The sequence below is a fragment of the Balaenoptera physalus genome (assembly GCF_965194825.1).
Source record: "Balaenoptera physalus genome assembly, chromosome: 12".
In the NCBI taxonomy this organism is placed as follows: domain Eukaryota; kingdom Metazoa; phylum Chordata; class Mammalia; order Artiodactyla; family Balaenopteridae; genus Balaenoptera; species Balaenoptera physalus.
The window spans coordinates 18446339-18459092 of NC_138897.1; the positions used below are offsets into that span (position 1 = coordinate 18446339).

Here is a 12754-nt window from a genome sequence, read left to right on the forward strand (position 1 = left end):
GAGTAAATTGAGAGACTTGCCATAGATCACTGTGCTATCAAATGGTTGATCTTAAAGATTTCTTTCTTTTTTGATGTGGACCATTTTTAAAGTCTTTACTGAATTTGTCACAATACCGCTTCTGCTTTATGTTTTGGTTCCCCAGCCACGAGGCATGTGGGATCCCAGCTCCCCGACCAGGGATGGAACCCACACTCCCTGCATTGGAAGGCGAAGTCTTAACCACTGGACCACCAGGGAAGGCCCTCAAATGGTTGATCTTAAATTCAAACCAAGGAGTCTGACTCCAGAGCCCAAGACAAACTCTGTATATAGGTGACCTTGAACAACACAGGTTTGAACTGCACGGGTCCACATACACACAGATTTTTTTCAACAGTAAATACTACAGTACCACAAAATCCACGGTCATTTGAATCTAAGGATGGGAAATGTCGGATATGGAGGAAACATGGGAATGGAGGGCCGCCTTTAAGTTATACACGGTTTTTCAACTATGCAGAAGGTGAGTGCTCTAACCCTCACATTGTTCAAGGGTCAACTGTATTTAGTTTGTAGGGTGGACCAGACCAGCAGACATGAAACAGTGCTGCTCAGCAGACAGGATAAAACAAAAAGGAACACAAAAGTGAGATACAAAATTATATATGTAATATGACAGCAATTCTGTTTTTAAAAATGCACAGAAATGAGACTAAAGAGAAATATGCCAAAATTCACCACTGAGTAATGGGATTTGAGTTCATCTTTCTTTTCTAACACTTTTGTGCTTTCAAAGTTTGACAAAAAAGTAAGAAACTCTTTTACAATCAGACGAGAAAAAGAAATGTTAAACACAAAAGCAGAGAAGTTTGACACTCTTCAAGAACGCTTCCTCTTGTCAAAATTGCCTATGTAGTACCAGATAAAACCAGGACTATAAATGAAAGATAGCTGAAGATTATGGCTACTTGCTCCGAAAAGACCTAGGAACACTCCCTCCTGCACCACAGCACAAGCAAAAAAATATATATAGTCCGATTTCAAAAAGGACTATTTAAAAACAAAAATGAAAAAAGCTTCATGAAGAAAAAAATAGTAGAAATATTATATAGCACAATTAGGAATGTAAAAAAAGGTTTTACTCACTGATAGATGATGACTCAGGATAGTAAAACTAGAATAAGCTGTGTTTTTAAAAGCCCAAACTAATAAACATTTAGTTACATACTTTAAAATTTCCCAGGGAAAACCATAAGATTCTGCATATAAGTCTTATATATCATGGCCTATACTTTTAAGCTAAACATTACTTGTTCTGTATTATGCCATACATAAAATTTCTGAACCTTGAAATTTTAAATGTTCTCTCTAGAACTTAAAACTTTCATTTCAATTACCTCCTTCTATTAACAGCCCTGTATGGTTTTTCTGCTCTTCAAATAGAAGAGAATTTTATCTTTTTCCACTGTTTCTGAACTTGAGACAAAAATGGTTCCTTGATCTTACAATTTGCCTCATGAATTATATAGAAATCACTTACTTGTCTGGTGTTTCCATGCCTGTCCTAATCTGTATACTGTCATCAACCACATTCCTCTAAGATCAGTGAACTACTCTACAAGTATTCCAGATAGTACAACAAATAAGAGGACATCTAAATATTTCTTTGTTAATAATGATAAGCACACTTATAAAAAGCAGTGGTGAGAAATAAAAGTAGCAAACTTTTGATATCTCAGGGGTTTTTTCCTCATATAAAAGATTTTTCATTTAGGGAGTCAAATATACTCATTTAATTTTCTAGTCTCTCTCAACATTTTTCTTACCGGTATCCATTTGCCAGACATACACGGAGCCGTCTGAACATCCCACTACTAGGTAATCGTCAGAAGGCCTCCACTTGATTACTTGAATGGGGAAAAGATGACGGGATGCCAGCATAATGCATTTTTTCTCTCGCAAACTTAGGAGTCCTACTGAGTGGTCACTGGCTACAGAGCAGATGCAGTGCTGCACTCTTGCCTGAAAAGAAGAATAAATCTTAATTACACTTAGATTAAATTCAGAAGAAAATGGATCTTGTCCTCAATTAAATCAAAATTAATTATACATTCACTGCTGCTGAACACACTAACCACGACATTAGGATGTGTTGACAATTTTCTTCTTTTATATTATACATAAAACGCCTAGTTCAATCATCACAACACTTTGAAAAATACTAAATTAACACTAGATTAAAGAAGAGAAAGACGTCTAGGGAAATCTGCTCTTCAAATTTGAAGATGACCTTACTAAAATAATTGCTATATATGAACAGGCAAAGCTGGAAAAAAATTGACCTGTTATTATGTGTTCCCTTTCCACTGGCTGAACTTCCCTTTGCTAGCAGCTAGAGCTGCTTTCTTCAGTGCTTCTTTCTGTTTGTGACTCTATCATTTAGACCTGTGCTCTTCCCTGCTCCTTTGCTCAAAAACAATACCCTCAAGGTCCCTCTGCCACAATCATTTCTTAAGAGCCACCAATAGTTTGTATTACCTGTAGGTGTGTTTCACAGCTTCTGTCTATAATGCCAGCAGGCACACCACCTCAACTAACATACAAGAGCCCATTAAACATCCTGCTCTGTATTTCCTGCTCATCTCTAGTTTGCGCCCTTCCATTCCTTTTTAGAACAAGATGGAATATAATAGAAATAATCAAAGATGGTAAAGATTTTCACTAGCATCAGAGAACTGAATCCATAACCTAGAAAATTAAAAATTCACGTCTTTATATGTTTGGAAGACAATTTACAAGCAACTTAAAACTTTGTAGTGATTTATTAGATTATGCTTCCAGTTCACACTGAGGTGAAACCATATGAAAACAGCCATCTGAAACTCCTTGTTGTGTATATTGTGGCTATTTACTGAGGATGAGGCCCACGGCACCACATACATATTATCCCTTCTGTGGGATCCAGAGGAGAAACTTCTCAAACGTCACCCAGCTGGGCTTTGCCTAAGCAGACGTTTTTTAGCTAAAGAACGATATCTCTCCCTGATTGGTCCATCTCAATGGGAAATGTTGACAGGTATCAAATCAAAAAGAGTGGGGCGGGGTGGGGGGGGCGTGTGTGTGTGACCACATGTGCATGGGAAACACATTAGTTCTTTTTATCCACAGAACTTCTAAGAAACTTTAACATGCTAACATGAATATAATTTCATTTGACCATCATAATCTCTTTTTTTTGTAACATCTTTATTGGCATATAATTGCTTTACAATGGTGTGTTAGTTGCTGCTGTATAACAAAGTGTATCAGTTACATATACATATACATATATCCCCATATCTCCTCCCTCTTGCAACTCCCTCCCACCCTCCCTATCCCACCCTTCTAGGTGGTCACAAAGCACCGAGCTGATCTCCCTGTGCTATGCGTCTGCTTCCCACTAGCTATCTATTTTACACTTGGTAGTGTATATATGTCGATGCTACTCTCTCACTTCGTCCCAGCTTACCCTTCCCCCTCTCCGTGTCCGCAAGTCCATTCTCTACATCTGCGTCTTTATTCCTGTCTAGGGGCAGGACAGGAATAAAGACCATCATAATCTTATGAGATGTAGTTTTTGAGGAACAGACTTTGGGGAAAGCTGCTACAATGGATTCCTTCAATGTTTTGGATACTAAGAAACTTAGGACTGAATTTTCTATCCATGACAGTGGGGTGTGTGGGCATACATTTCTGAATGTGGACTCTAGGTGGTCTCGTCTACTTTTTCTTTCATTTTCTCTTCACCATGATTTAGCTTTATTTTTATCTAACTGAATAATGTTTATTTTTGTAAACAACCTAAAATCAATTTTTGAATGAAGCGGAGCATTAATTTTAAAAAAGAGAGTCAGATTTAACTATTTACTTTGTTCTTAAATTCAGATGTTTTAATCTTTGGTTCTGTTAGCTTTACTTGTACTTTTTCTTTCATAATGATTTAAAAACTATAATCAGCATAGTAGGTATTTATTAATTTTAAAAGTTAAGAAAACTAAGTTCAGGAAGATCATGTTATAAACTTTTACTAAAACAACATATAGAATTTTCTTAAGCATTTGTTAAGCTTATTTATTTCATGCTCCTTGATAAGCATTCAATGGAAACATAAAACATGATTTCTTTCTTTAAAAAGACATTAAGGACTGAGGCGTAGCTGACTATGGCATGCAAAACTTTGCTTTGTAATTAAGCAATAAGTCAAAATAAAGTGGCAAACTACAAAAATATCATTTAAATATAGGCAATGTTAGAATAAAACATGGCAGAAATATAACATAATGCCTTTATTTTCAGTTATTATACTTCACACCACATAAAATATTTTTGAGTGGGCTTCCCTGGTGGTGCAGTGGTTAAGAATCCGCCTGCCAGGGACTTCCCTGGTAGTGCAGTGGTTAAGAATCTGCCTGCCAATGCAGGGGACACGGGTTCGAGCCCTGGTCTGGGAAGATCCCACATGCCACGGAGCAGCTAAGCCCGTGTGCCACAACTACTGAGCCTGCGTTCTAGAGCCCATGAGCCACAACTACTGAGCCCACGAGCCACAACTACTGAAGCCCGCGCGCCTAGAGCCCGTGCTGCGCAACAAGAGAAGCCACCACAGTGAGAAGCCCGCGCACCGCAACCAAGAGTAGCCCCCGCTCACCACAACCAAGAGTAGCCCCCGCTCGCCACAACTAGAGAAAGCCTGCGTGCAGCAATGAAGACCCAATACAGCCAAAAATAAATTAAAAAAAAAAAAAAGAATCCGCCTGCCAATGCAGGGGAAACAGGTTCAAGCCCTGGTCCAGGAAGATCCCACATGCCACAGAGCAACTAAGCCCATGCCACGTGCTACAACTACTGAGGCTGCACTCTATAGCCTGAGAGCCACAACTACTGAGTCCACGTGCCACAACTACTGAAGCCCACGAGTCACAACTACTGAAGCCCATGCGCCTAGAGCCCATGCTCCACAACAAGAGAAGCCACTGCAATGAGAAGCCTGCACACCTCTACAAAGAGTAGCCCCCACTCGCTGCAACTAGAGAAAGCCCGCGCACAGCAACAAAGACCCAACACAGCCAAAAATAAATAAATAAAATAAATAAATTTTAAAATACATAAATAAATAAAAATATTTTTGAGTTTCACCAGATGTATATTGCTAAGCAAAGATAATGAACAGTTTAATACAATGGAGGCTTTGCGTTTCTACAGATAATCATTAATACTGACTTTGTATTTATCAAATATATCCATCATTCAATTTACAAAAAAGGATGATTGCTACATTAATGGTTAATTATTTTCTATTTTCCAACACCAGTCTGCCAAAAAATGCTCATTTTATTTTTCTCATCAGAGAAAATAAATCTAACAGTAATCTTTTTCTCTGTGTATGAGTCACTAAAAAGAATGAGTCCTAAACGGCATTCCTTTTCATCTATTCACATCCTTTAATCAGGCACTGATTTGCCACAGTACTCACACCTGTCACTACTTTTGATTCTGCTACTATGACTCACAAGCTCTCTGAAATCTCTAAAATGAGCTAATCCTTAATTAATGCCGTAGACCTAACTAGCCGACTTGCCAGTCCCCAAGTTGACAATCATTTCATTAATGTTCACATAATTCTCGTCATTCCTTTTCATAGAGAAAACGAGGCATGAGGCAGGGTGAAGTCTGTTTGTTTGTTTTTAAAAGGTGATTTTTTACCAATCTTCTTTACTATGTTTGGTGTTTTTCAAATTATGTTCTGCTGGTAGATCTCAACATCTGAGGTGACAACAAAACTACCGAGAAGCACTGACCCACGCATTCTCTCTCTGCCAAATATCTTCTACTGCAGTTTATAACCTACCAGAGAGAGGACTGCAGACGTAAGCAAACAAAAAAGGCTTCCCTATTCCCATGAGGCACTTGACCTCCGGCATCAACTCCTCCTAAGTTTCACCGTCAGAACTTTCACCCTTGCCATTTATATGCAGGTGGATAATTTTTTAAAATTCAAGAAAATGCAATCCATCTCACAAAAAGATTTAAAAGCTCTACTTCATGTTATCACTCTTATTAGTAAAAACAAAGAACATACAAAGCTAATATTAAATAATATTATAGGGTGTATTTTAAAAAGTAGATTATGGGATGTAATTTTCTGAAGGAAAAAATGACTGAATTCCAAAAATTCTAGCTTTTCAGTCCCACATGATGCATTCTCTTCTAACACATATATTTACATCAGTATCTTTTAAAGAATAGCTCTGTTCTTCATTCGTATAGTGCAATAATGATGAAAACTGAAAAATGACATGCCTCATCTGCAAAAAAAATGTTTGGCCCCAAACAAAAATGTTATACCTTCCATGTAAATGAAAATAAGCATCTGAAGAGTTAAGTCTAGCTTTACTGTAATGAACAACAGTCTGGAAATAGCCAAAATAATCAAGACTGAAAACAAACAAAAAAAATCAATATTACTAAGTCCAAGAAAGCACAGTTATTAGAGGTACTTAACTCACAAGAAAAGATGGTTCTCTGCTTTTTAAATATGGATTTAAATAAATCTAATTTTTCTTCTTTCAAGAAACTGCTAGGCCAACTCGTGTGGAGAAAACTGGCCTAGAGTGGAAACGGCCCAATACAGTAAAACCTCATTAATTTTGATTCCCCTAATTAATTCTGAGTTGATGGTTACCTTCACAGGCTCTGTGAAAACAAATTAATGGTATAAACAAAGCAAATGTCTAGTCTATTTAAATGTAAAAGGGAAAAAGACCATTCTCAAGCACCACTTTGGTATTAATTTTAATTCAAACAATGAACAGAGTAATGATAAATAATTCTCAGCTACCTGTTAAATGAAAGCACTTAAAAGATTTGCTGAAACACAATTAACTTGGTTTCTCCTTATCTGCGCTCAAAAGTATTGAAGAAGCACTTCTTAAAGAATATTAGATAACACCAATCTCTCTTTGATTTAGATGCAGCTTCCTCACAAATGAGCTGAATTAGCATAATTCTTTTATTATTAAATTATTAAATTCTAGACATCTTGGTTACTGAACACTTACTTCACCTACAATGACTGATTCTATAATTTGATTAATTCCATTCTACTTCGCTTTCTTCCATTTCAACCTGAAAAAGTCACCTAAACATGACTTAACATCGAGGATATTTTTATAAGACATTTAAATTGTGTAATTAGAATAATAATACAAGAACTAAAAAATGTGAACCTCATATCTTTAACTAAATTATCTGAGAAGTATTTATGTTCCAAACTTGTTCAATCACACACTTACTCATTTAAAAAACTCTGTAATGTATTCTCACTATATGTATATTTATACATTGTATATGTACTTTGTGCCAATATATCATGTACATTGTAAAACATGCACAGAATATATACTTTAAAAGGATGACTCAGTTTAAATAAACAAATTTAAGATAAAATGAAATATTTTCTTAAATGTCTTGCTAATGGTAATAACTTTATATTAGCATTAGCCGATACCTCAAAGCACTGTATCTTTAGAAAGTTCATTGTTAACAATAGTAGATGTAAACACATATTTTATATAATCATGAATTTTGTGGCTGCCTTCTTGCCAGATTGATCAAATGATCATTGTTTGAACCTCGTTATGTGGTTAATGAAAAGATATTTCATTTTCATCGCAAAGACTTCCATCACTATTTTCTCTGCCCATTTTGTGATGGTTAGGTTAAGACCTATACAGTACAATCTGCAACTCTCCTAAGCAAACATATTTTCATTGGAAGCACACCTGGTGAGGGCACTGAGGTCGCCCTCCTGGAGGTGGCAGGCCCACTCTTGGCCCAGGTGATATGTGCCCATCTGATGTATGAAGCAAGTGAGGCACCAATGTCCTTCCATCTAGTAAATGTTCATAAGCTCAATTTGTTAAGGTTTAAAAAAAAAGAAGAGCTTTAATATTTTATTCCCATGCCCCAATTAACTGTCTCACAGATTCCACTTTAACACCCACTGCTATCAACTGACTTAAAGAGTGTAACATACATATACCATTAAAAAAATTTTCTTTTTGTTATGGAACAGAACTTGTACAACATGGATTGAGCATCTAATCAACTTGGTCAGTACTTTACAGGTGAAAATTATTCAAAATCATGTTCCAAACACTGTATTAGTTCTTCCCTAGAAGGAAAATGCACCAATGCTATCAAAAGGTAATTAAAAGCAGGAGCTAACAAAAAGCAACAGAATGTTTAACCATATGTAATATTTACTTTGATTTGGTGAAAAAATTAATTGGGGCAGGGAAAGTGAGGAAGATACCAGATCAAAACAAATATATTCCAAGACCAATTATTATTTTTCAAGTAATTCTTATCCTCAACCAAGGAAGCACTCACTGAATTTGCCGGTAAATAATCCTCACGGTACATTAGTGCTGAGCGGGGGAATGCCACAAGCTATCACAAGATCTGACAGAGTCAGAATGTACCACCTAGGTCATCCAGCCTGACCTTACACATTTTACAAGACTTCATTTTAAACCATTCCCAGAAACCTCTTATGTAACCTGTTCCTGAGCATCTGCCATGAATTACAGAAACTAGAGACAGCTAGTTTATCCCACACACTAGCTCTCTGGGGAGATGATTCTGCTTTCCAACAGTTCCCAGTGTACATTATGTATATATATATTTTCTACTTTTGCCAATTTGTTTTCTAAACTAAATTATTCTTTTCTTCGTATCATTCCAGGAGCAATCTCCTGCTCAAGACAATGTTTCTCTTTGAATATTCTCTAAATCTATGAACACTAACTATTGTCTCTCCTTTTAAATATGCCCATCATTAGACAAGCTATAAATGACCAGCTTCTTTCACTCATAAATCAATCCTACTATTCTCTTAATCATTATTTCTTGACTTCCCAGAACTCCTTCTCTGCAACATAAATATGCAGTTAAGATGCATCATTTATCACTTTTAAATATTCTACCTGAAGGGGAAAAAAGAGCCTACAAATGTTAATGCTGTGTCCACACTTTCACAAAACTAGATAATAAAAAATTTTTCAGAAATCCATAGCTCATCCTTCTTTTAAAATGAAGGGGGTGGGGTGGGGTAGACAGCTGTTTCTTTAATAAAATAAGACCATGTGGTCCAACCAAAACACTTACTAACCATCTATTAGGATAGTTATGTTCTACATAAAAATAAGACTTTTAGGGACCAGTTTTAATATATTCGTCCATTCACTACATACAAAAGATAACAGTGAAGAAATAGTGGGCTAGTCAGGACTCCATCTTTCTTCAACTGCTTCCTTATTAATAAAGCAGCAAATAAATATGAAGAACTTAGTGTAAGATTAAGAAGACATTGCCTATCAAAGAAAATTTTATTTAATAAATGATGTTGAGATAATCCATTACTTTAGGGAAGAACAGATGATCTTTATCCTTTCCTCACCCCACATGCATAAATAAATTTCAGATAGATTAAAGTATTTGATGTTTGTTTTAATCCAGCCATTGCTTTTTAATCAAATTTCACCAAATTTCTGGGGGGGAGGGTGGCGGGTAAGATCCCAGGATTCAAAAATATGAAAGAAGCTAAATAAGAAAAAGATAAATTAGATTACATAGGAATGTAAATTATCTGTAGGTTAAAAAATCAAAGTAAATAATAAACCAGAAGAAAATTTCAACAACAATAATAGAAAGCACATAAGCTTCAATTAAGTTAAGCACTCATACAAGCACTAATATCCCCAACAGAAACAAATGAGCAAAGGACAATCTATGTCTCAAATGAAAAAAAAAAAAAAAACTCACTAAAATCCTCATAGAAAAACTTCATTACCTCTAGTAATCAAAGAGACGCAAATTCGAACAATAAAATACTCTTTCCACCTACCAATTTAGCCAAAGACTGTAGAAATTATATAATACGAAACAACCAACATTTATTGAGTTCTTACTCTGTGCTAGGTATTATTCTAAATACTTGGCAGTAATTCATCATAGTCTCACAACAACCCTTTGAAGTAGATACTATTATTATTTTCATCTTACAGATGTGGAAACTGAGGCATGGAAGTAAATAAAAACATCTTGTGTTGGCAAGGGACAATGAAATAGGCACTGAGGGTAGAAAATAATTAGGTAATCGATCTCAATAGACTTAAAAATGTTAATAACCTATTACCCCAAAATTCTGAGGTTCTAGTCCAAAAAATATTCATGGAATCTCTCCAAGGAAATAATCATAAATGAAAACAAGTTTTACAAAGATATTCAATATTATTTACAATAGTTCAAATTGGGAACAATCTACACATCCAAAGGAGGAGAATTGCTAAGTAAATATTGTACGCTCACATAATGTAATGTTACATAATTACTAAAAATTACTTTCACGAATAAGAATAACTTGAGAAAGTATTTGTTAAAATATTAAATGAAGATGCAATGTGCATAGATAACTATACAATATAATCACAAGTGCATAGTAAGTGAATTTTACAAGGCTAGAGGAAAAAATATCAAAATGTTAACTGTGGTTCTCTTTTATGTAGAAGGATAACAGGTGACCTTTTTACCTTCTTAGCTACGTCTGTTTTCAAAAAATTTTAACTGTGTATATGTTAAATTTATAAAATTGAAGTTAAATCTTACATCATATTCTTAAAAGCAAGTAATGTGTGACAAGTAAAAGAAGGTGAAAGGGGGCTAAAACTAAGAAAATCCAAACCTAAATAATCAAGGATGAAAAACTAAAACATAAATTACCAAAGAATTGAGCCATGCACAGTTCTCTAAAGAAAAATTTGAAATTCAGGAATTGAAAAGAATGGCTGTGTTTTATTCTACAAATTGAAAGATACTAAATAAATTAGGCATTTAAAATTAAGTATGCATCAAAATCATATTTACTTACATAAATCAGTAATAAAAAATATATAGGCAAAGTTGGAGAAATGCAACTATTTTTAAATACACAATTACACCTAGTAGGAGGTGGTATGCTTGGTGGTCAAGTTCAGGCCCTCAGGTTGGACTACTTAGGATCAAATTCCAGCTCTGCCACTTGCTGTGTGACTTGAGCAAGTTATTTAACCTCTCTGAGCCTCATCTCTCTGTACAATGAGGTGAACAGCAATAACTAAGCCTCACAGAATCACTGGGTGAATTAAATGAAATACATGTAAAGAAACCAGCACAGTGACTAATACATCATGCATACAAAAGATGACGGTAGTTAGTATTCTCTTTACCATTATTAGTATTATGTCATTATATACCATAAATTCTATTTTTTATAATGGAGTTGTATCGTTTTCTGAGGGAGTTGCCAACGTTTAGGTATTCACCAGGAAATACGGAGACATTCATAATTTTTCTATTAGGTTAGTTTCCCCTTTTCGATGTTTTCTTCTCATATTAATAGCTCTGCTTTAATTTAATCTGAATAGTTCCACCTACATGATCATTACCAACACTCACGTATTACCTTAAAATCACATTAATGAAGTTTTTAGCACTTTTAACAATTTGAGTCAATAAAAGCTCTCAATCCGACAACTCAATGACCACCTTCCACTGTTCCCTGAATATTTCCTCACACATCTTTTTCCACTGAATTTACTTGATAATTTTTGACTTCATGCCTTTAAAACATTAAAGTGCTTTCTTTAATTTCAATTACATATTTATGGGTTTTAGAGACTGAGACAGTCAAATCTGCAGACTCTGAAGATAGTCTAAGGTTTTTTTAAGGAACTCAAAAGTGCTACCCTTCCACCCTCTCCCCACAGCAGTCAGCTGTCCCCGGTTATCATCCCCCCCACACCCAAACCTCGGCTGCACACATTCAGGGACTAACATCTTCCATCACAAAGGGCCTCACTTCTCAGCACGCACTGAATTACGACTCCCAGTGGCTGCTGGTCCCGCACTTCTACTCTTAGCTCCTACTCTGAACTTGAATGGCCCCATCCATCTGAACTAGTAACTCTCAATCTGCCTGCTTGGCTTCAACCTATTTATTCCGCTCATACCAGTATCCTTCCAAGAAATAAACACTGAATTTACAATACCTCCGACATAACTATGGAATATCTTTTTTTCCTTTCTCATGGAAACAAAGGGGTTGATACTGTCCCCATTTTTCTAACCGGAGATTTTCTAACTGAAAGAGTCTGTGTATCTCTTTCCTAGAGATAAATTACTAGACTATATATGCTAAAAATACCTCTTTGTTTACAAAGGATGCTGGCTTGCTTTTTAAGTCTATATCAAAGAACACAAGAGAAACCTAACTCCCACTATTATACACCCGGCTCCTGAAGGCACCTGGAAAATGGTCGGCACTCAGATATATGTTGCATCTAATTGAACAGTCACCTTAAAAAGTCATTCATTTTTCCCTAACAATTTCTGCCATCTTAAAATAAATTTTAACTCATTTTAAAATTGCTTTATGATTAAGTTACTGAAGAAAAATTGTCTTTGCTCTGTGCCATACTAATTCTCTTCAACCACTGAGTCATTTTAATCAACCACTTCATTTACAATGCTTAGCACCAAATCATTTCTGACTATTACTAAAAATAAATTTCATACTCAATGTAATCTTCTTTGCTACCAAGAATATGACTAAATATCTAAAGAAACCTCTCCAAACAGAGGAATATCTAAGTTTCTGCGGAGAGGGCAGGGATAGATTAGGGGTTTGGGATTA

At 35.5% G+C, this 12754-nt stretch overlaps 1 protein-coding gene across 6 annotated transcripts in view; it reads right to left on the minus strand.

Moving 5' to 3' along the window:
- The window catches only part of WDR7 (WD repeat domain 7), a 366979-nt gene that overhangs the window by 300508 nt on the left and 53717 nt on the right, over positions 1-12754 (minus strand). For all 6 annotated transcript variants that reach the window (XM_082416400.1, XM_082416401.1, XM_082416402.1 and 3 more), the window contains one exon: positions 1809-2004. In XM_082416400.1, coding sequence (XP_082272526.1) covers positions 1809-2004 — 196 coding nt within the window. The remainder of the gene's footprint in view (positions 1-1808; positions 2005-12754) is intronic.